Raw genomic sequence first — 27,002 nt, 5'->3', positions numbered from 1 at the left:
TTTTGAAAGAAAGAAGTTTTCTGCCCATCTTTAAATTGTGTGTCTTCTTGTTGTTGAGTTGTAGGCTTTATATATTCTAGTTACTAAACCCTTATTGGATATGTAGTTTCCAAATACTTTCTATTATGTAGATTGTCTTTTCACTTTCATGATGAAGTCCTTTGAGACTCCAAATTTTGAATTTTGATGAGGTCCCATTTATCTACTTTTTCTTTTCTTGCTTGTGCTTTTGATGTACAGTCTAAGAAACTATTGCCTAAATAAAAGTCCAAAGATGCTTCCCTATATTTTCATCTAGGAGTTTTATAGTTCTCTTTCTTATATTTAAGTCTTCAGCCCATTTTGAGCTGATATTTGTATATGGTATAACATAGGGATCCACCTTCGTTCTTTTTACATTTGGACATCCAGTTTCCCAGCACCGTTTGTTGAAAAGACTGTTCTTTCCCAATTGAGTGGACTGGGGATGCTTGACAAAAATCAGTTGACCACATGTGTGAGGATTTATTTCTGAACTCTCTAATCTTCTTCTGGTCTTTGTGCCAGTGCCATGCTGTTTTGGTTACTGTGGCTTTGTAAATAGTTTTCAGTTCAGAAAGTGTGAGTTCTCCAACTTCATTCTTCTCTTTCAAGATAGCATTGGCTATTCAGGGCCCCTTACTCTTCCATATAGATTTCATTATTGCTTTTCCATTTCTTTAGGCTTAGTTTGCTGTTCTTTTTCTAGGTTCTGCAGCTGTGAGATTAGCCTCTGATTTGAGATCTTTCTTCTTTTTCAATGTAAGCATGTAGAGCTATGAAGTTCCCTCTCATCACTACCTTTGCTGCATTTCATAGTTCTGGTATGTTATGTTTTCATTTTCATTCACCTCGAGATACTTCCTAATTTCCCTTGTGATTTCTTCTTTGACCCATGGACTATTTAAGAGTGAATTGCTCATCAGAATCTAGAATTTAAGTTACCAGGAGATAAGATAGGAATAGGAAATGGGAATTTAAGCCTTAAACTTAATTTAAAGTTCCTATTTGGAAGAACGGAATTGTTTTGGTAATGAATGGTAGTGATGGTAGTGCAACATTGTGAACATAATTAAAAGTACTGAATTATATATTTGAATATGGTTAAAAGGGGAAGTGTTAGGTTTCATACATGGTAATAGAATAAAACTTCTTTTAAGAAATTCCTGGACCTGCCCTACCCAAACAGTGAACCCCAGGTTAAAACGTGGATTGTATTAATAGTACAATTATAAAAGTGTGCTTTTATCAATTGTATCAAATGTGCTACACCAATGGAAGGTGTTAACAATAGGGTAGCATATGGGAATTCTGTATTTTATGCATGATTGTTCACTGTACCCACAGCTTCTCTAATTAAAAAGAGAAGAGTACATTATTTAACATCCATATATTTGTGAGTTTTCCATTTCTTCCTCTGTATTGATTTCTATCTTAATTCCATTAGGGTCAGAGATGATGCATTATATGATTCCTATATTTTTCATTTACTGAGACTTGTTTTGTGACCCTTCATGTGTTCTATCCTGGAGAATGATCCATGAGCACTTGGGAAGAATGTATACCCTGCTGTTTTGGGGTGCAATATTCTGTAGGTTAGGTCTAGTTCATTTCTCATATTACTCAAATTTTCTGTTTCCTTATTGATCCTCTGTCCATGTTCTTTCTATTGATGAGAATTATGTATTGAAGTAATCAACTTTTAAAGAAATAGAGGCATCCATTTCTCCCTTCAGTTTGCCAGTGTTTGCCATGTCTATTTTGGGGTACCCTGGTTAGGTACATAAATATTTCTGATTGTTATTTCTTCTTGGTGGATGGATTGCCTCTTGTATTAATACATAACATCCTTCTTTGTCTCTTTTTAACAATTTTGCATTTAAAGTCTGTTTTGTCTGATATTAGTATAACTACTCCAGGTCTTTTTTGGTTACTATTTGCATGAGGCATTTTTTTCCAGCTATTCACTTTCAACTGATTTGTGTTTTTGGCTCTAAGGTGAGTCTCTTGTGGATAGCACATAGTTGGATCATGTTTATGTATCCATTCTGCCAACCTGTGTCTTTTGTTTGGGAAGTTTAATCCATTAACATTCAAATGTTATTACTGTAAAGACAGTACTCACTTCAACCTTTTTTTTGGGTGGGGTGGAGTGGGGTGCATGGTCCAGGAATCAGACCTAGGCCTTCTGCATGGAAGACGAGCATTCTACCACTGAACCACTGTGCACCCATTTTTATCCTTTGGTTTTTATATGTAATATCTTATTTTTGGCTCTCTTTTTACCTTTTTAGTTACTTTTACTGATAACCTTTATTTTTACATTCTTCTCCAAGCCTCTTTTTCCTGTCTTTTCATTTTGGCCTATGGCACTCCCTTTAGTATTTCTTATAGGGTATGCCTCTTCTTAATAAACTGTTTTGATGTCTGTTTATCTATGAATATTTTAAATTCTCCCAATTTTTGAAGGAGAGTTTGCCAGATAAAGAATTCTTGGGTGGCAATTTTTTCTTTCAGTACCTTAAATATATCATACCATTGCCTTCTCACCTCTGTGGTTTCTGATGAGAAATTCAAACTCAGTCTTAATGAGCATCCTCTGTATGTGGTGAATCACTTTTCTCTCGCTGCTTCAGAATCCTCTCTTTGTCATTGGCATTTGGCAATCTGATTAATATGTGTCTTGGAATGGGTCTACTAGAATTTATTCTATTTGGAGTATGCTGTGCTTTTTGGATACATATGTTATATCATTCATAAGAGTTGGGAAATTTTCAGACATTATTTCCTCAAATATTCTTTCTGGCCCCCTTTCCCCTTTCTTCTCTTTCTGGTACAACCATGGCATGTATATTTGTGTACTTTGTGTTATCATTCAATTTCCTGAGATCCTGCTCCATTTTTTCCATTTTTTTCCTGTCTGTTCTTCTGACCCTAGGAGGATAGAATGACCCATCCTCTTGTTTGTTGAAGTGATAAAAATCACTTCACCATTTTAAGAGAATAATTATTTGAAATTTAGTGTAACTTTCACCATTTTCTATTGGCAGACTATTTTTGAAAAATTCTTACTTTTTAGATTTTTTTTTTTAATTGAGAAGTTGTAGGTTTACAGGAATATCATACACAAAATACAGGCTTCTCATATCTCACCCTATTATTGATACTTTGCATTAGTGTAGTCCATTTGTTACAATTCATGAAAGAACATTTTTTTGGTGTTTTCCTTATTTTATTACAAAAAGTTTCAAACATACAGCAAAGTAGAAAGAATTTAATAGTGAACACCCATATACACAACACCTAGATTCCCCCCTTAACATTTTTTTTTACTTTCTTGTTGAGCTGTAATTTTTAATGCAATTTTATTGAGATATATTCACATATTATACAATCATCTGATTGCTTTTATCTCTTCTTTTTAAAACATTTTTGTTGACAAACAACATACAAACACATTCTTAACATATGAACAGTCCATACTTGGTATATAATAAACGGCTCACAATATCATCACATAGTTGTATATTCATCACCATGATGATTTCTTAGAACATTTGCATCATTCCAGAAAAAGAAATAAAAAGAAAAAAGAAAAAGCTCATACATACCACACCCCTTAACCCTCCCTCTCATGTATTTCCACCTACCCAATGTATTTTAACCTTTGTTCTCCCTATTTTTTTCCTATACCCCTTACCACTCCCTTTCATTGATCACTAGTATTTCAGTCTACTCAATTTATTTTAACATTTGTTCCCCCTATTACTTATTTATTTTTATCCATATTTTTTACTCATCTATCCATACATATGTAAAAAGGAGCATCAGACACAAGGTTTTTCACAATCACACAGTCACATTGCCAAAGCTGTGTCATTATACTATCATTTTCAATAAAACATGGCTACTGGAATGCAGCTCTACAGTTTTAGGTACTTCCCTCTAGCCTCTTTAATGCACCGTAACCTATAAAGGGGATATCTATATAAACTAAAAAGGGGTAATGGGTAAGAATAACCTCCAGGAAAACTTCTAGACTCTGTTTGAAATCTTCAGCCACTGAAACTTTGTCTCTTTCTCTCTTCTCCCTTTCCTTCATCTATCTTTCCTTCTGGTTTCTTATGTGTCCCCAGCCCTCCTCCCTCTATCATTCTATTGTGCCGTTCATTCCTTTAAGTTCTGGGGTCTTTTTTTTTTTTTTTTTTTTGCATGCTTTCAAATTCTTATTTATCCTCCTTTAGCCATATTTTCCTTTACCTCCTTGAATTGCTTTAGGAGATTTGTTTGAGCATCTTCTATCTTTGATTATTTGATCCAAATTCTGTGTCACCTCTGAAGTTTTAATTTGTTCCTTTGACTGAGTCATATCTTTTTGTTTCTTTGTATGGCTTTTATATTTTGCTGATGTCTAGGCATCTGTTATCTTGATGAGTTTACTCTGATGGTCAGTTTCTCTCTCCTGCTTAGGGTTTTATTGTTGACTGGCTTTGTGTTAAGGTTCTTCTTAGACACTTAGTTCAATCTATTCTAGACCTTTAGAATTGCCAGTGTTTAACTGATCAGAGGTTTCCAGCTATACTTTCTCTGATTCTTGCCTTGGATCTGTGGTACAATTTTTAAGATTGCTCCATTTCTGCAACTGTTTCACTCAAAGGAAAGCTTCCTTTCCTCTATTCCTTCTCAGGATCTGTTCTGTTTGTTTTTATTTTGGTTTTTTGTTTCTTTTTAAACAGTTCTTTCTTCACCTCTGGCTGCTTTTGCCTGAAGGTCACATTCTGGGAGGAGGTTCACCCCAGAGAACACTCTCCCAAGCTGATCTTTCCCAGCCAGAGCAGGTGCAGACCAGCTCCCAAGAGCCGTGTGGAAAGGGTCAGGAAAGCTACCAGAAAGCCTTTTTGACAGTTCTCTGAAACTGCACTTTCCCGACCTGCCCAGCAGATGGTACTCTCCAGCAAACTGTTCTCCACAGCCCTAAGGAGGTTCTGTGTCTTTAAACCTTTATTGGCTCCACCTTGATGGGGGCTGGGTTGAGACAGTGGCCACAGTGCGTCTGGCTAAAATAGCTGCTTAGAGCCGGGATCCAGCAATCCAAATGTACTGGTCAAAAGCCATGATCAGTTCTCAGCTAGGTCTCCTGCCCTGTACTTGGAGAAAAGGAATTTCCCATCCTGCTCTGTCAGCAGCCTCCAGCCAGGGACCTGTCCCCCATGCAGTCCACCCTGAGAGAGGGTGATGGTCATCAGCAGCTGCTGCAGAGTGAATTACTCAGTTCTTTACTGCAGTTTCACGGCCTTTTCATCTGCTTTTCCTTGGATGCTATACAGTACTTCCCTGGCCTCCAGAGCCCAGAACAATTGTTTTAGACAATTTCTGCCAGCCCACTAGCTGTTTTTGGAGGAGTCCTGGAGGTCTCTACTCTCCATCTTCCCCAGAAGTCCTCCCTGTACTTCCTCTCCAATCTGCTTTCAAAACCTTCTACGACGTTGTTCATTTCAGTTATTGTAGTCTTCAATTCAGTAATTCTGTTTGGTTCTTTTAAAAAATTTCTACCTCTTTTTTGAGCTTCTTATATTCTGTATTCATTTTCCTCCTGATATCTTGTAGTCCTTTCTCTGTGTTTTCCTTTATCTTCTTGAGCATATTGAGGATTATTTTTTTCAAGTGTTTGCCTGGTATACCCAAAGTCTGATATTTTTCACTGATAATTTCTGGATTTTTATATTGCTCCTTTGGATAGACCATAAGTTCCTTTTTTTTTTTTTTTTTTTTGTCACACACTGTGTGTTTTCATATTTTAACTCTGGGATTTAGTCCCTGAGCTTTCTTTTCCTAAAGTTTGTATGTGGCTCATACATAACAGATATTTTCTTGAGTGCCAGGAGCTTACAAAAGCAATGAAATCAATGTGAAAATGCCTTTCACAGTCTTTGCAAATGGTTCTGCATTGGCTGGTTGGCTGGTGCTCTCCTTCAGTTTAGTCCTCTGATCAAGAAGATCTCCCTGAGGGGAGTATGAAATTCAGACTCCTCTCCGCCTTTTCTGAACCAGTGTCTTGACCTGGGCTTGTGCTTACTCATGGCCTTAAGAATTCCTCTGTTTACAGGAATTTGAATGCCCCCTCTATTCCCTATGAAATAGACTTCCTTCCCATCTGGGTGCTCTACCTTGTGACTTAGAGGTGGTAATCCTTTCCTTCAGGTGACTTCGAATTAATTGTTTTTAACTCTGCTTTAGCTGTCTACAAGCTGCCTGTGCCTGCAGGGCAAGTTCTGGGAGGGTGATCCAGAGAAGAGTTTCCCGGTTCAGTCTTTCTGCTGCCACCCCATAGATTGGCATCACAGATGGGGTTACTCTGCTCCCTTTGGAACAGTGCCAGGGACCCACAATGGAAGCTTAGCTGTCTCCACACCATGCTGCTGCAGGGATGAAGAAGGGGCCACGAAGGGGTATCAGGAGGTTCTCTTACTGCTTTCTAAAGCTGTGGGGTTTTTTTTTTTGTTTTTTTGTTTTTTTATTCAGCCCTTGCCCAGTTCCTGCAACCCTTCAACTATTTTCTGGAGTTCTGAGGAAGATGACTCTGCCAATTTTTGCTATTTGTTCAAAGATTCTTTAGGGGACAGTCATCCTAGAGCATCTTATGCTGCCATCTTCATCAACCAGAAGTCCTTTGTTCTTCTTTTTTCTCTCCTCATGTTCCAGTTGCATAAAGAATATAGTTCTAGTGTTTTCTTTAGATCTGATTAAATTAAATTTTTCTCCATTATTTATGCCCTGTTTAGTTTTGGGCAAGAGGGTGTGTAACTGTTGAATTTTTGAAGGGCACTCCTATACTTAATGTCAAAAGTATGCTTTGTTTCCTAGATATTTCTCCTTTGTGGGTGTAGTTTAAAGGATGGCTGCATCACAATAACTCATCCTGTACAGTAGCAATTTGCAGAAATGTACTTCCTATGCTTATTCCTATCATTTTCCATGAACCAAATCTTTTATTTGAAATCCAGTTAAATGGCAGCTCTCAGCAAGGGAACATTCTTAATTCCTAAGGCAAAGAAGGAAGCCAGGCACTTGCAAATTTGTTTTCAGATGAACTAGTTCTTATGTTGTAAATATTTAACTATTCACCATAGTATTCCTACCAAAGTTTCCATTAGGGAAACCATTAAGTTTTCAGTTTATTTCATTTCCCAAAGGCAGATAGAGTTTCTCTCACTGTCCAGAAACCTATTTAAGCAAAAATAGATTATATTGGAGGAGTTTGGCTTGAGGAAGAACCCAAATGGGACCTGGAAGGCACACATTTCCCTGATTGAGGAGAGGAGCCTTCCAGGAACTAAATCCACCAGCAAAGAATAATGAATATAATGGCAAATTGTATTGATGACTATGAATATTTTTATTGCTCCCTGTGATCTTTGATTAAATTGCTGGTGTTGATGACTAAAAGCAAAGGTTTTTTTTTCCTTCTTTTTATGGTTCTGAGAGTCAGATGGAGAGACATTAGCTGTTAAAGTTACTGAAGAGGGCCAGTTGATCTTATCTCTTTAATGAAAATGACTCCAGTCTGTGTACCACTAACCTCTGAGTTGTCTGGGTTCCTGAACTTCCATTTCTCACTGGCATTTACTTCTAGGGAAAAAAACTCTAGGAATGCATTAAGCAGAAAATTTTGATTTATAGTTCATCTCTGTTTACTTTTTTAGTGATATATTTGTTTATTGTAGAGGAAACAGCTCCTTGTAAGACATATTTTATGCTTTTGAATTCTTTTATGACTTGCTTTTCAGTAAAGGATAATTTGCCTCCAGGCAACATATTTTGGTCTTTTCTTTTCCTCTATCCTTCCTTCTTTCTTCCCTACAACATGTATCTCACACGGTCATAACTCTGGACAGTGAGGCAAAAATGTCTGAATGTCTAAGCTGATTGCTCAGTATACCACCTTTAAGGGTGCCTGATGTCATTTGGACCACAAATGACTTTTAAGGTTAAAGAACATAAACATGAGTCAAATTGGAAACATTACCTTGCAGAGCCGGTCTGTCTGCTTGGTCACCTAGCAATTTATAAAACTTGACTCTTAGCTAGAGAGCTAATTGCCAGAGGGGCCAAGGAAAGCACTGTGCTGACTGCTTGGAATCCTTCATTTAATCTGCAGCCCAGACAGTGGTCTGGGCCTTTATAAGGAGTTAGCAAGAACATTCCATATTTTCTTCCACCTGTTTACACAAATATCTCTTTCAAGAAAGATGGTATCTTTGAAATATTTACTCAGTTGATTATTTCTTAAATAAAGCATTGGGTTTTGCTTTTCTGATAACTGACAATACAGAACTATTTTCTTTTGAGATTATTGTGCCTCAAAATCTTTTTCTGCTCCTTTTCTGTTTAGCTTTGAATTTGCTCAACAGAAAAACAAAGTGTTTTTCAACAGAGTGAGCTGAGAGTATAGAACTGAAACACTCTTGGAATCCAGAAGAAGAGATTTTAGAGGGGAAAAAGAAGTTTAAAAATTCCCTGAGCACTGAATGTATCATAACTGAGAATTCTGCATTTTATTTCTGAAGCATTCAGTGAAAAGCTCAGGCCTAATTCTGAGAGAAGCTCTTGCTTAGTTTTGTTTTGCTTTTAACCCCAAGCTTATCTATAGTTCATATCTATGGACGTTACATTTAGGTTTGAATTTCCTCAACAAAAATGAAAAAAAAAAAATTTCTCTAACTACGTATTATTCAATTAGAATAATTGGAGAAAAATGGGCATTCTAAAAGAGTTATCCCATATTTTTAACACATGAATTATATTATCATAAAACTTTCACATTTCCCCCTTTATTTCTCATTAAAATGCCAGGGTGAAAAACAATCGCAGGCCTCTTAGCACGCAGGCATTTCAGCGGCTGTAAGTCTGTCGGGCTCTTGTCCGGGGCCACCTGTCTATAATCACCGTTTTGTGTTCGCGGATAGAGGTTTTCTTCTGGATCTTGTGTCTGCCCTTGGTCTTATGGCTTTGACACTGAAGCACTGTTGTCTGCAAAAGACAGCACATTACAGCTCCCGGGTTCACGCTGCTGCCTGCTTTGCTCCCATCCCTTCATTCTCGGGATGTTTCTGGGTTTCCCGGGAGATGAAGCATGACCAAAGTTTGCTCCAGCCTGAGTTATATCTATCTGAAGGCCTTGAGCCCTGTTTTGTTATGCAGGTTTCCAAGGGTGGGCATGGGGCATGAGAATTCCCAGCAGGGGCAATTACCCCTACGTGTCAAACGTTGGTGCCAAAGTACCTCTCTCTCCTCTGTCAAATTTTTAGAATGTTTTTTAAATGGTGATTTTAGAGTTGGGATATACTTGTAGAAGCCAAAATGGAAAATAGAAAAAAATGTCTGGAATGTATCAGTGTGCGAAATGTACATCTGAAGTAATAATAGAGTAAATGTGCATGTTGGATATTTCAGAAGTCCCTCAAATCCTTTTTGGGTTTAATAATATTAAACCTTGGAAAGATCGGTTGAATTGAAGCCAGATTAGATTTGCTGTATTTGCAAAACTGTTTGATAGGCTCTGTATTGGATTTTAATGTTTTTTTCAAGTTACAAGGAATAATAGCATTTATAATTTATTCTATATACCTTTATGACCTATTGTCCTCTCATTACCTCAGTACAGTGATATTACAGTGCAGAAAATTAATATCTGAGCCACGCTCAGTATTCAGGTACCTTGACTTGTATAAGAAAAGCAGAAATATTTTAAAGTCAGACTTCTAGCTTGTATAGATGCTTTGAGGATGTAGTTCCTTTATTTAATGACATGGTCAGACACATCTTTGCCTCCCCAGGAGTTCAGAATAATTTCCAAACCATAATGGTTTTGGTTTTAACTTCATAAGACCCAAAGTAAATTCTGATAGGCTCAAAATTTCCTAACGAAAAAACTACAGAATTTATATTCTTTGTCTTCAAAATTTTTACCTAATACCAAATAACTGGCTTGGTTTTGCAGCAATGGCAAAATGAAATATAAGAGGATGTTCTCCTTTGTGTGGAGATATGAGACCAATCTTTCCATTTTCAACAATGACCAATCTTGGTTGTCACTCAGTTTGCTGTATATTCATAGATATCCCTTTACTTTTCAGTTTATTAATGCTGGGAGTAGAGCAGAGGAGCAGAATATATGCTGGGCTGTTTCATAACTCTGCAGAAGTCAGATCTTTATGGTTGCAGGATCAAGATATCATAAAGATTTCAAATTGAAAGCAAAAAGTCATGACAAGGAACTAACATGTAACACGCAATGAATGCTAGGAAATCAAACGAAAGAAATCCACTCCCTCTGTGGAAACATTTCTAGTACACGTGGTAAAAATGGTTATGGGATTTTCCATTTCTAGGTTGAGATTATTTAAAAATGAGTCTCTTATCTTCAGTGAGATTAAGAGAATTGTTTGCCACCTTAAAAGTAATTCTTTTGGGTGGGCCATGGTGGCTCAGCAAGCGGAGTTCTTGCCTGCCATGCCAGCGACCCAGGTTTGGTTCCCGGTACCTGCAAATGCAAAAAAAAAAAAGAATCCTTCTTACTCTGGGATCTGTCCTGTAACTACAAGACTGCTTTGAAAACTATTGCTTTTTTTATTTCTTTGTTTTGTACATATGTTATACTACACAATAAAAAGTTAAAAACAAAAAAGTAATCCTTTTTTGCCTGAACATTAATCGTTGGTGTTTAAATAAGACAACTGAATTTCATAAATGCTCCTTCATTTCCACTAAAAAGGTAACTTAAAACTGTTATAATAATGTTACTTACCATTACCATAACATCTAACAATGTTACTGTTCTAGTAATGTTACCATTTATTCCTAAGTTGCACTATTAACAAATATTTTAAGCAAGTGTTTGCAGTAGAGTACATTATGCTATCTTTTCATAAAGAAAGATCTTTTTTCTTAAATTCATCAAAAAATTTGGCTAAAGGTCAAACCAGTTACGTATAAAACCTCCACATAATATAAACATCCATATCTGTGTGTTTGCACAAGTCTTCATTTATGGAGATCAACTAGCCAGCTTATTTTAATATCAAATCAATGTTCAATTATGTATTCATTCAACAAATATTTGTGGTCATTGTGTCTGTCCCATGCATAGGTATATTTGAGATTGTCTGTTCAGGTACACTGCTGGTCTTCCACTGCTGGAATTAAGAAATGTATTCTTAGCTGGCATGGGTAGCATGCCTAAAATAACTACCATTTATTTAGAGTCTGTGTCAAGCATTTTGTGTGCAGCATCTTTGATCATCTCAACAACCCTGATAAGTGGATAGCAGTGTCCCTCTTTACAGATGGGGGAGTTGAGGCTCAGAGAGGTGTAATGCCTTGCCCAAGGTCACAGAGAAAGGGGCAGATCTGGGATTTGAAACCTGATCTCTCTTCTCCAAAGCCTCTGTTCCCTTTGTGATAAAAGCTCCTGTAGTTTTCTAGGGCATTGGATGTTTGCACATATCATTCATTGTAGCACACTGTCCTTTGTGTGGTCCCAGGATGACATAGATAACCAATGGGCCACCAACAGCAGCATTGTCTCATAATCTTTTATTTCAGTACCACAGACATTGTTTGCAGAACATTGAGATTTTAATTCAAGCTTTTGGGAATCTGGCCCAAAGCTGAAATGATTAGTAATTGCCAGGCTCATGAGTCTTTGCTTGGGTTTCACAGAGTTCTATAGCCATATCATGGTATATCAGACATGTTCTACCAGATTTTTTTTTTAATATTCTTTTTTTATTAAAAAAAAATTAACTACACAACATTTAGAAATCATTCCATTCTACATATGCAATCAGTGATTCTTAATATCATCACATAGATGTATGATCATCATTTCTTAGTACATTTTCATCAATTTAGAAAAAGAAATAGCAAGACAACAGAAAAAGAAACAAAATGATAATATAGAGAAAAAAATAAAAATAAAAAATACAAAAAAATATTAAAAAAACATACAAAAAAAACTATAGCTCAGATGCAGCTTCATTCAGTGTTTTAACATGATTACTTTACAATTAGGTATTATTGTGCTGTCCATTTTTGAGTTTTTGTATCTAGTCCTGTTGCACAGTCTGTATCCCTTCAGCTCCAATTACCCATTATCTTACCCTATTTCTAACTCCTGATGGTCTCTGTTACCAATGACATATTCCAAGTTTATTCTCGAATGTCGGTTCACATCAGTGGGACCATACAGTATTTGTCCTTTAGTTTTTGGCTAGTCTCACTCAGCATAATGTTCTCTAGGTCCATCCATGTTATTACATGCTTCATAAGTTTATCCTGTCTTAAAGCTGCATAATATTCCATCGTATGTATATACCACAGTTTGTTTAGCCACTCATCTGTTGATGGACATTTTGGCTGTTTCCATCTCTTTGCAATTGTAAATAACGCTGCTATAAACATTGGTGTGCAAATGTCCGTTTGTGTCTTTGCCCTTAGTCCTCTGAGTAGATACCTAGCAATGGTATTGCTGGGTCGTATGGCAATTCTATATTCAGCTTTTTGAGGAACCACCAAACTGCCTTCTACAGTGGTTGCACCATTTGACATTCCCACCAGCAGTGGATAAGTGTGCCTCTTTCTCCGCATCCTCTCCAGCACTTGTCATTTTTTGTTTTGTTGATAATGGCCATTCTGGTGGGTGTGAGATGATATCTCATTGTGGTTTTGATTTGCATTTCTCTAATGACCAGGGACATTGAGCATCTCTTCATGTGCCTTTTGGCCATTTGTATTTCCTCTTCTGAGAGGCGTCTGTTCAAGTCTTTTTCCCATTTTGTAATTGGGTTGGCTGTCTTTTTGTTGTTGAGTTGAACAATCTCTTTATAAATTCTGGATACTAGACCTTTATCTGATATGTCGTTTCCAAATATTGTCTCCCATTGTGTAGGCTGTCTTTCTACTTTCTTGATGAAGTTCTTTGATGCACAAAAGTGTTTAATTTTGAGGAGCTCCCATTTATTTATTTCTCTCTTCAGTGCTCTTGCTTTAGGTTTAAGGTCCATAAAACCACCTCCAATTGTAAGTTTCATAAGATATCTCCTTACATTTTCCTCTAACTGTTTTATGGTCTTAGACCTAATGTTTAGATCTTTGATCCATTTTGAGTTAACTTTTGTATAGGGTGTGAGATACAGGTCCTCTTTCATTCTTTTGCATATGGATATCCAGTTCTCTAGGCACCATTTATTGAAGAGACTGCTCTGTCTCAGGTGAGTTGGCTTGACTGCCTTATCAAAGATCAAATGTCCATAGATGAGAGGGTCTATATCTGAGCGCTCTATTTGATTCCATTGGTCGATATATCTATCTTTATGCCAGTACCATGCTGTTTTGACCACTGTAGCTTCATAATATGCCTTAAAGTCCGGCAGCGTGAGACCTCCAGCTTTGTTTTTTTTCCTCAAGATATTTTTAGCAATTCGGGGCACCCTGCCCTTCCAGATAAATTTGTTTATTGGTTTTTCTATTTTTGAAAAATAAGTTGTTGGAATTTTGATTGGTATTGCATTGAATCTGTAAATCAATTTAGGTAGAATTGACATCTTAACTATATTTAGTCTTCCAATCCATGAACACGGTATGCCCTTCCATCTATTTAGGTCTTCTGTGATTTCTTTTAACAGTTTTTGTAGTTTTCTTTGTATAGGTCTTTTGTCTCTTTAGTTAAATTTATTCCTAAGTATTTTATTCTTTTAGTTGCAATCGTAAATGGAATTTGTTTCTTGATTTCCCCCTCAGCTTGTTCATTGCTAGTGTATAGAAACACTACAGATTTTTGAATGTTGATCTTGTAACCTGCTACTTTGCTGTACTCATTTATTAGCTCTAGTAGTTTTGTTGTGGATTTTTCTGGGTTTTCGACGTATAGTATCATATCGTCTGCAAACAGTGATAGTTTTACTTCTTCCTTTCCAATTTTGATGCCTTGTATTTCTTTTTCTTGTCTAATTGCTCTGGCTAGAACCTCCAACACAATGTTGAATAATAGTGGTGATAGTGGACATCCTTGTCTTGTTCCTGATCTTAGGGGGAAAGTTTTCAATTTTTCCCCATTGAGGATGATATTAGCTGTGGGTTTTTCATATATTCCCTCTATCATTTTAAGGAAGTTCCCTTGTATTCCTATCCTTTGAAGTGTTTTCAACAGGAAAGGATGTTGAATCTTGTCAAATGCCTTCTCTGCATCAATTGAGATGATCATGTGATTTTTCTGCTTTGATTTGTTGATATGGTGTATTACATTAATTGATTTTCTTATGTTGAACCATCGTTGCATACCTGGGATGAATCCTACTTGGTCATGATGTATAATTCTTTTAATGTGTTGCTGGATTCGATTTGCTAGAATTTGTTGAGGATTTTTGCATCTATATTCATTAGAGAGATTGGTCTATAGTTTTCTTTTTTTGTAATATCTTTGCCTGGTTTTGGTATGAGGGTGATGTTGGCTTCATAGAATGAATTAGGTAGCTTTCCCTCCTCTACCAGATTTTATTATCAGTTACTGTTAGAGTCACAGCACTTTGGGGGATGCTAGTATAGGCTTTTTCTCTGATGGTTTTCTCATACTTTCTTCCAACTTCCTGACAAGTCCCAGGAAGTAAGTCAGGAGCTTCTAGAGAGGAGCCTGCAGGGGAAATCCAAACATTCATGTTTAGTTTAAGAAACAATCTAAGTCCTGAATCAGACCCTCCAGAAATGTAGTTTTATTTTTCAGACTAAGATGCATCCCAAACGGTCATGTCTTTAGGGACTTGTGACTCAATTTGTTCCAATATTTTAAAAACCTAAGTTCAGATCTTGTGTTTATGTCAATGAGATGTTCGCTGGGTGAGATTCTATCCAGTTGGAAGTGACAAGGATTTAAGGGGAATTTTTGTATTAAACTGAAAGTCAGTTGCCAAGGAAACCTATAATCTTCCTAAGATTATCCACAAAAGCTATGGTTATAATAGGTTTAAGACATATACAGTCCTCTATTACAAAAGTCTTGCTATTGCTTTTCATTGGCAAAGGTAATTTAAAAAATGGAGTATGGTATGGACTTCAACTTAGAGAAGCCATAAATATTAGAACCAGGTGAATTCCTATAATTTCACACCAGTAATCTTACCTTTGATGAAAATCTCTCTTCAAATAATTTCACTTCCTTTCACTATATTGGATTACCACAGAGGTCTTTTGGAAATCCTACTTCATGATTGTTGGGCAGACTAACAGATATATATATATAAAGGCATTAAAAATGTAATGTGACTACCTCAGAGAAATGTAGAAAGGACTACAAAAAAATTGTAGCACAAAGTTGACATTAGAAAAGTAGTCCAGGAAGAGGTTATAAATTTTACATTAGAATGCTATCTGGTCACTTCTTTCACTAATAGCCGATTAATTGATTATGTATCATTGAGTTTTATCCTATTTCTCAAGTTCGTGATTAAATAGGGAAAATAGCCTTAACATCAAGGAAAGCAAGACTCAAAATTATGTACCACTGTGGTTTAGTGAGCAGGTTGAATCTCTCATGAGATTTTTTGATACTCGGATGGAATCCTCCAAGAGGAAATTTGGACAATGCTCAGTGAATCTAAGACAGGTTAATGCTTTTCTGTGTAGTGGGGAGAAGGATATGGGGACACACATTGGACTACTACAAAACCATAGTGATATTCATTCTTTACTTCACTCAACAAATATTTATTGAGTGTCTCTTTGTGCCTAGAGCAAAACACATAAAAATTCCTGCCTTTGTTGAGATTACATTTGAGAGAGGGGGTGAACAAAAAAACAATTATAATAATAAATAGCTACTGTATAATTAATATGAGAAGATAAGTACATATGAAACAATGGAGCAGGAGATCAGGAATTCTGGTGTGCAGTGAGGGGAACAGGTTATAATTTTAAATAGGAAGGTCAGAGTAGGTATCAATGAGAAAGCCACATTTGAAAGAGGTGTTGAAGGGCACTTGGTGCAGGAATTTCCTGTGCAAAGGCCCTAAGGCAGGAGCATGTTAGTGTGTTTGAAAAATAGCCTGGAGGCCACTGGATGGAACTTAGAGAAGGAGGAGAATAGAAACAGGTAAGGTCAAAGAGGCAGTGGTTGGGTGGGGAGGAGTGGATCATATAGGGACTTGAAGACCATTGTAAGGACTGAAACTTTTACTCTGAGTGAAATGAGAAAACATTGCAGGGTTTTGAGCTTATGTTTGATTCATATGATTTAATTTAAGTTAAAAAAATATTAGTATGGCTGCTGTGGCTGTTGTATTGTGCAAAGACGAGAAGCGGGAGGCAAGGATGAAAGCAGGATTTTCAGGTAGGAGGCTATGGCAATAATCAGGTGGGAGGTGACGGTGGCTTGGACTAGCATAATGGCAGTAGGGCAGATAACGAGAAGTTGCTAGATTGACGGCTGGAACAACAGGGTCTTCTGGAAGATTAATTATGGAAGAGAAAAAGAAAGGAGTCAAGGTTTTAGGCTTAAGGATAAGGATGGAACTGCTATTAACTGGGATGAAGAAAATGACAAGTGGAACAGTCTTTGGGAAGAAGTTTTAGACATTTTAAAAAAGATATACTGGTTAACTTCAGGTGAAGATGTTGAATAAGCTTTTGGGTACATAAATCTGTATGTCGGCACTTGAAACTGAACCGGATATATGGTATTTAAAACCATGAAATCACCAGTCCCTGGAAGTCCCATCTCTAAAAGCTGCAACCAATGACAATGACTAACTCCAGTTCTCTGGGCCAAGTTGGCCCTGTGTTCTATTGTTTTTTGACTACAATAGGACAGTGCCAATCATAACCTGTTGCCCTAATTATTTTAATTATTTTGTGTTTACTGGATATAAAAGCTTCCATACCAAAAAATAAAATAAAAAAGAACTCTGTTTTCTACATGATTTTTCTGTAAACCTAAAAATTAAAAAATTATATATATTTAAAAATTTAAATATATATATATTTTAAATATTTTATCACTTTTATTATTTTTATTTTATTTTATTACTATATTTATTATTATTTCTAATTGTACACACCATGTGCAATTAGAACCAGAATTCATCTAGAAAAGTCTCATTTTACAAGTAAAGGAACTAGGCTCAGAGAATTTAAGTAACTTTGTAAAATTATAGTAAATATTTATTACAGAGCCAAGCGTGCAGCTACCTTGCAACTCGTGTCTCTCTCCCTTTTTTTAACATTATCTAGAGCACTTACAATTTAAGTTCTTTCCTATTCCATTTTATTAGCTGGAATAAGAAAGCTGATAACAGAGATAAAGTCAAAGATCATTTCTGCCATTAACTGTTCCTTCATAGAAGAATTCTAGATGGTGGAGCTTTCTCCTGCATTAATTTTGGAAACATTTGCATCTATTATTGTGAAAAGCTAGAGTGAAGTTCAGTAGCACTGATCTTAGAGAGTTGAAAGTACTTTCTGAGTTGCTTAGGCCAGTTTTTTGATAAATCAGGGAGCGATCTGTGGGTTATAGGAAGCTAGGGAATAGATGGAATCATTTCTTTTATCCAATCAGTCACAATAACATGATTATTTTTCTGGATATAAGAGGAAGGAGGAGGAGGAAGAGAGATGGGCCAGTTCTATTCTTAGTTTTTGATGATTTTTGATGAACTGTTCTTTTTCGAAACCTAAAGAGGACTAAAGAATACTTTTTATTTGACTTTGGATCATAGTCAGACATCCACTTCACTTCATTTTGCCCTTGGTTCCAGCTCTTTTTTTCGCTGTTGGTGAATTTTCTGGGTTGGATGTGTTGGTTCCAATGTTTCACTGTATGTAATTTGCAACTTGCTGTTATACTGACAGATAATTCAGTAGCTGAACAATTCTTTTATGGATTCCCACTGTATGGCAGGCATGGAGGAATATAGTGGTGAGTCAGATAGAACTTATATTCTAATGGGGTATACAGACAATAGACAAGTAAACAAGTAAATGAAGAAGACAATTTCAGATGGTAATAAGTGCTATGAAGAAAACAGCAGGATCATTAAATAAAGAGATTGGATGGTCTACTTTAGGTAGGAAGACCAGAGAAGGACAGGGTACCTTTGAACTAAAGTCGAGATAATAATAAGTAGTCTGCCATGTAAAGGTGTGAGGCAGAGCACTCAAGGCTGAAGGAAAGATCAAGAGCAAGAGCCTTGTCAAAGGTTGAAGGAAATGCACAGAAGCTACTATCACTGAAATACACTGGAAATAATGGGCTGGAACCAGATCAAGTAGGTCCATTAGAGGATTTTAATCAAGGAAATGATATAATCAAATTTATTTCTTTGAAATATCACTATGATACCTTTTGGGTGCATAGATTGTATGAGGGTAAGAATAGAAGCTGGGGAACCAGTTAAGAAGCTGGAATTTTAAGCTTAGAGGATGGGTGGGCCACAGTGGCTCAGTAGGCAGAGTTCTTACCTGCCATGCCAGAGACCTGGTTTCGACTCCCAGTGCCAGCCCATGAAAAAAAAAATTGGTAATCTTAGGAGATGATGGTAGTTTGCTGTAGGATGGCAGCAGTGGATACGGCTGAAATGATGAGATTGAGGACGTATTTCTGGTATAGACTCAACTAATTTGCTAACGGTTGAATAAAAGGATTAAGGGAAAGATAAATGAAGGATGGTGCTGGGGTTGGGTCTGCACAATTAGGATGATAATGGTGCTGTTAAATAAGATGGGGGAAAAGGTAGAACAACAAACTTGAAGCGTGGGTGTGAGGGAGTGTTGGGGGGCATCAGAAACAAGAATTCTATTTTAGAGATATTATGTCTGATATTAGAATCAGATATCTGAGTAGGTAGTTGTATATAAGAGTTCAAAATTCAAGGGAGAGATTAGAGTTAGAGAGATAAAGTTAAGAGTCGTCAACATTGCAGTATGGTAACTATGGAGAAACCTACAGCCTCCTAATGGGTCCCTGGACCAAATAAGTCCTGAAATGCAGAGGGGGCCGCCCTTCCAGAACATCAACTAGTTCCATCCTCTTATCCTATATTGTCGACAGTCCCTTCAAACATGAAAAATGTTAGAATGGGCACAGCCTAAGTACCCCTAAAGAGTGAGAGAAAGATCAAAGTTGATGGTGGAGTTATACAGAGAAGGTCGGGTTTAACAATGAGTGTGAGTGCTGACTCAGTATACTGATATTTCTTTTGGTTTCCAGTACCTTAGAGCAGCTACAAATAAAACCTAAAATTGTGGAAGTGTAACCTATACCAAATTCTGAAATTTATTCTACAACTAATTGTTGCAATGTGCTTTGAAATTTATTGCTTTTTTGTATATATGTTATTTTTCACAAAAAAGAAAAAAGAAAGAAGAGTATAATAGAGAAGATAGGATTAACAAATGAACATGACTGCTGAATCAATATATTGATATTCCTTTTGGTCTCCAGTGTCTAGGAGCAGTTAGAAGAAAAAACCAAAAATCTGTGGCACTGTAACCCATACCAAACTTAAAAAATCTGTCCTATAACTACTTGTTAAAATGTACTTGGTAATTTACTGCTTTTTTGTATATATGTTATTTTTCACAATTAAAAAACTTAAAAAAAAGAGTCATCAACATATAAATATTATTTAAGATCATAAGACTGGTGCACTCACCTGAGGAGAGAGTGTAGATAGACAAGAGAAAAGATATGAAGTCGAAACTCTGGGGCACATCAACCTTGAGAGTTGAGAGACCCAGAAAGTCGGTGAGTTTGGAGAGGGAAGTGAAGAGTGGAAGTAAAACAAAAAAGTATTTCAGGAAGGAGGGAATAGTCGACTGCAATGAATGCTGCTGCTGAGAGGTCCAATGAGATCAGCACAAATCGTTAACTTTGGCAAGGCAGAGAATGACCATAACTTTGATAAGAGTAATTGCAGGGGGAATGATGGGTTTGAAAACTGGACTTCAATAGGTTGAAGAGAGAATGGGGCATGACAGAATGGAGACAAGCAAGTGCAAATACCATTTTAACTAAGGATTTGATTATGAGTTAGGACTACAACCTGCATTACTAGAAAACTCCTAAGTCTTGTCTCTAAAATGGTGAATTAAAACTAATGCACATCTCTGGAAATTTGACCTGCTGGAAATTTAATCTTACTGGGGAATTAATTTTCATGGAGTCCCCTTGATGTTTAGCTGTGCTGCTCTTAATCAATTTTTTATTACTTTTTTATTGTATACTGTAACTCGTATACAAAGCAAAGAAAGAAAAGAAGCAATAGTTTTAAAAGCACTTTTCAAAAAGAAGTTACAGAATAGATCCCAGAGTTTGTCATGGACTACCATAAGATCCTGTCAGATTTTTCCTTCTAACTGCTCCAGAATATAGGAGGCTAGAAGAAATAAATATATTTTCATCATCACAATCAGCTTTTTTGTGAAAAGTACGTATATACAAAAAAGCAATAAATTTCAAAGCACAGTACCACAATTAGTTGTAGAACATATTTCAGAGTTTGGCATGGGCTACAATTCCACAATTTTAGGTTTTTGCTTCTAGCTGTTCTAAGATACTGGAGACTAAAAGAGATATCAGTTTAACGGCCAGTATCAATATCAATTTAATGATTCAGCAATCATGTTCATTTGTCTTAACCATGTTTTGATATGGTTTCTTGGATCTGTTTCCTGCAGTATTTATAGAACACTTAGCTGTTTTAGAGGGTAGGAGCTCATTAACTCTCACAATATCAAGAGATACGGGCTGTCATAATCTCTTTCTGATAAGGTCACAGAGCATCTTCTAAAATCTAGGTGAGCCATTTATAACTGAAATCTAGCAACACAGCTTGTACAAGGAGCACCTATGTCTAGCAAAATTACTTATTGTGGTAGTTAGGTTTAGGTGTCAACTTGGCCAGGTAAAGTTGCCTAGTTCTGTTGCTGTGGCCATGGGCCAATGGTATGTGAACCTCATCTGTTGCTCATTACATCTGCAGTTGGCTAGGAGGCGTGCCTGCGGCAGTGAATGATGTTTGATTTAATTGTCTGGTGCTTAAATGAGAGAGCTCAACATAGCACAGCCCAAGCAGCTCAGCATACCTCATCTCAGCACTCACAGCTCAGCCCAGGCCTTTGGAGATACAGAAAGGAATCACCCCGGAGAAAGTTATTGGAACCCAGAGGCCTGGAGAGAAGGCCAGCAGAGATCACCCTGTGCCTTCCCATGTAAAAAAGAACCTCAGTTGAAAGTTAGCTGCCTTTCCTCTGAAGAACTAAATAAATCCCCCTTCATTGAAAGCCAATCTATCTCTGGTGTGTTGCATTCTGGCAGCTAACAAACTAGAACACTTATTTTATCTCTCTTTTTCTTCTCACCCAAACACCAAATACCAGGCTTATATGGCAGTGTTGGGACTGGAGCCCAAAGTGGTCTGGGTACTCCAGACCCCCGCTCTCAACTGACCAGGCTATCCTTCACCTCCAGCCAAGTTGAAGGAAGACTTCAAAAAGGAAAAGCAAATGATATTTGATAAAACCAGTGTGGGTACAAAATTACATTAAAGTTATAACACATTGAGCTAGAATTCAAAAATTTATTCTAGAACTCCTTAGTAGCATTTTTAAAAAAGCTTAAACCAATAGAGCTTGCACTGAAAAAAGCTTGTCCTGTGCATTACTCAGCTTTCTCTCCCATCACTCATTTTCACCCTGCTAATGGATTGTTCCTCAAAATCACAACAAAAATGTCATTCATATATAGTTACCTCTTTGGAAACCTTTTTGGTATTTTTCTACCTGACAGCTAGTAAAACAGATGGTTGATTGAGTGACTTACTTTATCATCTTTAAGGCTAATTCCTATTTTGGGGTGTAGTCAAAGTGAAAATAAGGGACATTTCCTGAAGACTAATAAGCACATAAGAGGAGTTCTTATCCCCTAAGTTAGAAACACCTAGCAGTCATTGGTGCCCAGGAAGTGCCCTAGACTGGACTAGTTTTTGTTGTTCTAATCTACAAATGAAATATAGAACAGCCAAGAGCATGCAGCATTTTATTATGGGTGATGCAGCATTAATTGGTATGTAAAGGGCATGCCTGTGGAATTAGTCCTTGGAATACTGGCCAATCAGATCACTTTCAACATTTCTCAATGTTTAGTTTCATCTTATAATTAAGTAGCAACAATCATTTCCTGACAGCTAATGACTGGCTTGAGGAGTTAGGAGCCTCATTAGGTTTACAATTTATCAAATTCTAAGCTCTTCATCTGCAGCTTTGAAAAAAGAGAAAGCATCTCAAATTCCAAAATGGTTATAGGCAACCTTCAACCATAATTTATATGTGTGAGTGTTAACTTGATCTTCAAAGACCATCTGTTGCTTTCCAATTTTTTTTTTTAAATAAACAGGGAAAAAGTTTCTGTGGCTTTGAGTTAGAGATGTATTGAACTATGTTAAAACACATACACACATACTTTAAAACAAAAGAAGCCCATGTTTTCTTTAGGAATCTTTTTGTGAGAATTCTGTCACCTTTCCTGATAGCAGGCTTGACTATCCATTAATTCCAGCAATAGCGTCTTTATGTTCATGTCACAAATATTTGTTGAGCACCTATCTGTCAGTCGCTGCTTTAAGTGCTGGTGATAGAAATAGGAAATAAAAGACAAAATCTTCTATCCTTACTGAGCTGATATTCTTAAGATTTGTGCCTTCACAATTAACCTGGAAGTCTACAAATTAATGTGTTCAAGCTAAAGGTAGAAGGGGACCCTCATTATATCATCTTGACCACCTGTGATGTCTTCTACTATATAAGTTCATTACATAGATGACAGCTTTTCCCAACTCAGGGATCACTCAATGATCCAACCATATTTTTGAGATTGCAATTTTCTCTTCAGTGAGAAAAGTAGAATCTCTTGTTCTGGGAAACCTACTGCTTTCCTCTTCATTTGGGGAATCTGACGTGAGCTGATCATGAGGGAAACAGTGGCTTCTCATGCCTTGCTGAAAATAGTCATTTCTATAGTTTGATGCAGTGACAGCCAGACCTATATATAATCCAGATTCTGGACTTCGAGAAATGTGCAACACAGGAAGCCATGACTGTTCCAGAGGACTTCTACCCAGCCTGTGCCAGGTCTGAAAACTTCCAGAGAAATGGGAAAATATCCTTTTAAGGGTACCACCCGTAGACATTCATCAGAGTGACTCCTAAGTAATTCCTCAAAGATCTTCTTTTCCCTCCATATTCTCATGATTTCCTTGGAGCAGAGTAACCCTACATGCTTGAAGAAACCCCATGTCTACCCCACATAGATGCAACTCAGGATCCTCCAGATATGAGGGTTGGCAAAAATGCAAAGTACACCCACAGAGAGGCTTCTGGCATTTGGTTTGTGCCATACCAAACCCATACTGGGATATCAGCATCAGAGATACTCCTGCAAAAAATCTGTGGGTCCTGGCCCTGGTGCCTTATGTGGAAGTTACCTTTCTAGTATAACAACCAATTCTCTTTATTATAGGCCATTCAGATCCAAGAATTGGGTAGGTTTCTCAATCTAATTCTCCAAAATGTCTTCTGGGAATTCTTAATGTCTGAGCACCTGGTCCAGAGCATATTTGATTAACAGGCAGAATGTGTGATTGATATTGCTTTATGTTATTGGAAGATTGTTTTCTTACATAGAAATTTCAAGATGTTTGCCATTACTTGTTTTAAATGAATGTGACAAATATTTGAAGGGACACCCAGCTATTTTTCAATCATTTCACAGACTTTATGATGCAAAAACAGACACACACACACACCTATCTATTTAATAAATACCCCAACCATTGCATACTTAAGTAGAAACAAGTTGGTAATTATTTAAGGGAAATTCTGTGTAGTGACTTTCATGTAAAGTATAGCCAGAAACTCAGATGTAAGCTTTCTTTCATCCCTGAAATCATGACTCTCATTAATTTAAAATCACTTTTCCTAATATGCTTAGCAGTCCCATTTTACTATAATTGCCCAAGAATGATAGTCTTTTGAGTTCATTCCTGGATGACAAAAAAATACTTCTGTGCTATATAGTTTTATGTAAGTAACAAGGAGTTTTTTATTTGCTTGCTTGTTTATTTTCTGATGCCTGCTCTGAACAGTCATACTGTCTGGAGGACATGAAAAGATGGGTTTATATGGGTTGGATCAAAACACTTGCATTGCAGAAGCAATAAGCAAGGCCTCTCTGTTCACTCTCGCCCATTATTTGTCTATGTCTAATGAAAACATAAAGAGTGAGGGCTTTACCTCACTGTGGCAATACCATTAAGAATATAACCATGGTACTAAAAAGGAAGACAGTAGAAAAACCATTATGTTCAGGGGAAGGAAGGGCCTGGAGAAAGAGAGGTTACTTTAAGACAGGTTATTTTAGATAAATCAAGCAGCTTTTCTCGTTTATGGTGTGAAATGCAGTATTTTCTTTATAATTATCCTTTGAGCCTCTACAGTTGGTGCTATTATTCCAGAAGATGGATATGCTTGGTGGCACTTTCACTATGAACTGACTTCTCTGGGCAATAGAGACTTTGCTAAAGGAGAAATAAACTATGAAGCTAGAGAATACCCAGAGTTACAAATCTCTGTGCTCTGAGTATAAGTCTTAGCTTTAGAACTTCTGGGAATGTCCTCACTTAAAAGTGAGACGACACATTTTTAGCCACTTAGCATGGGGAAACTCCCTCTTCACCAGGCCTAGAGATTATGAGTCAAAGCCAAGGATTCCAGCCTTGTTGAGTCTGCATGTATTGTTCCTTGGGAGGGAGTAGGGAGTATGCAAGGAACTGAGTTTAATGCCTCTTCTAAAATGCCTTTCCCCTCCCAGGTCACAAGGTCAGGTCTGGCAGGATTTAATGACTTTGAATCTCTACAATGAATGGCATCTGGATAGTGCAGGAAAAATAGGCATCACCATCCAATCAGCACTAGTATTGGAGATTTGAGCCTTGGGTGGAGTAATTGTGAGCTGGTCACCAAAGAGGTTGCCTTCTCAGGGAGGTAAAAGCAAGCTTTTTTTTGCCAAGCCTGTTGGGTGAGTCAATAAGAGACTTCTATCTCTACTTCTGTCTACCCTAAACTTCTTTTAATAACATTAAATGTGTAGAAAATTCAGAACTGAAATAATTTGAAATTGTATATTTACCTTTACCCTAAAAAGATATATTAGATGGTTGATAATTAGCTGTTAGTTCTTTTCAATGCACAGATTACCTAAGCGTAAGTGTTAAACATATCAAAGTACTTTTAGTTAAAATCTTCTTTCAGAAGGACCAAGTGAAAGGTCAATTTTCTACCATGGCACGGGACCAGGCTGAATAAGGTCAAAACTTTTGTTGGCATGATTCATCCATGAGGACATCCTGTCTCATTTTCTTCTGCATCTGCATCTGCAAAAGTCTAGAGCTTCAGAAATAGGGCAAAGTAGCCATTTTTGTTTTGTTTTTAATGAAAGCAAATTCAAGAGTAAGACAGAAATGAAATGCTCCTTACTAATCCCTTCTACTCCTTACTTCCAGTGTAGTCTGACCCTCCGGGAATGGGCCCTCTGTGGATCAGATCAAGAGAGATGGTTTGTTTACTACTTCTGAAGACTCTATAAAGCTTTTGCCAACTCTAAAAGTACCCTAACCTCCAGGGGAAGGAGAGGCGTCAGGTGAAGAATGACAAAGACCAGCTCAGAACTTCCATGAGCCTATAATCCCTTGCCTGTGTAGAAACCAAACTGAACTTTTGAGTGAAAGGAGAGAGAAGCATCACCCTCTCCCCATTTTCATCAGACAGCCAGGTCTTTGAGGGTTTCAGAAACTGCCTTAACTTGGGCCCCAAAGCACTGCTGACATCTCTGGCTGGCACCCCTAACCAGGCAGCTGATTCTGGGTACAGGAGACATTCTAAACAACCCCAAACAGAACAATCCATAGTCATCTTCTGAATACCTAATAAATCCCTGTGTACCACTGTGGGCCCTGCTCTGGAGGATATATATTCTTGTTGATAAACTCCTGGTGTTACAAACTCTGAAATGAAAGTTCCCTTGAGGAGGGCTTGGAGGTTCTTTTCGTAATTTGCTTTCTGCTTTTTGGCCATTCCCCATGTTGAAGCTCTCTTCCCTTTCATGCCCAGAGCAGAACCTATTACTGCAAATTAGTGATGAGGCACAGTAGCTGGGAGGTGCTTCTATGTGGGGGAGTCCTGTTGTTTTTACAACCAGTGCCAGATGTGAGTGGATGGTGAGTAAGAGGCTCTTCCTCTTGCCTCTGGGCTGTCCTCCTTTCCTGCACCAATCTTCTTGCTGGCCAGTTTCAAATATGGTACTAAGCAAAGGTGGTTGCCTGGCACTGATGCTCCCCAGACTTGGGACCCAAAGCAGAAGAAGACAACAGAATCTGTAAGTGAAGCCTGCTTTGAGCTGTGTGTCCTATTAGCCAATATTCCTGTGTGTGGGTTTCAGGGGAAAGGTCGCAAATGTGAAGGCAACAATACAGAATTCATTGCTCTTACTTCCTCCATTAGGTAAATTGAGAGTGCTTACAATTCACCTCTCATCATGTTACACAGCAAAATGGATGTTTAATGCATCTTCCATCCACCTTGGGACTGATTTTAGGTTAGAAAGCTTTTTCTCTAAGGGAATTTTATTTTTGGCAAGTTCCCTTCTTTTCTTTCTTCCTTCCTTCCTTCCTCCCTTCCTCCCTCCCTCTCTTCTAAAAGAAATGACATGTGCTTGATCATTCTTATGTTTGAAGATTACAAAATAAGGGCAATTATGGTTATCCATACTTTGCAGGACATTGATTTTGCCATTTTCCATTCTGCTTATGAGAATAGTGTTGTTTTTGGATTTTTAGCTGCTCTCTTGTATACATTGTTAACATTTTCATAATCAGCTGCCAGAT

The 27,002-nt window shown here is 37.3% G+C and overlaps 1 protein-coding gene across 4 annotated transcripts in view; it reads left to right on the top strand.

The window, feature by feature from the left end:
• SHROOM3 (shroom family member 3) overlaps positions 1-27,002 on the top strand; it is a 197,804-nt gene that overhangs the window by 39,241 nt on the left and 131,561 nt on the right. For 2 of the 4 annotated variants that reach the window (XM_077143090.1, XM_077143089.1), the window contains exon 1: positions 18,823-26,494. The exons of the other annotated variants lie outside the window; for them this stretch is intronic. In XM_077143090.1, the coding sequence (XP_076999205.1) occupies positions 26,286-26,494 (209 nt within the window). In that variant the 5' untranslated portion in view covers positions 18,823-26,285. Of the gene's footprint in view, positions 1-18,822; positions 26,495-27,002 lie in introns of those variants that run through there. 4 annotated transcript variants of the gene reach the window in all.

Source organism: Tamandua tetradactyla, chromosome 24 (genome assembly GCF_023851605.1).
Source record: "Tamandua tetradactyla isolate mTamTet1 chromosome 24, mTamTet1.pri, whole genome shotgun sequence".
NCBI lineage: Eukaryota > Metazoa > Chordata > Mammalia > Pilosa > Myrmecophagidae > Tamandua > Tamandua tetradactyla.
Note: the sequence above shows the minus strand (reverse complement) of the source record. Positions and strands in the feature narration are given on the sequence as shown.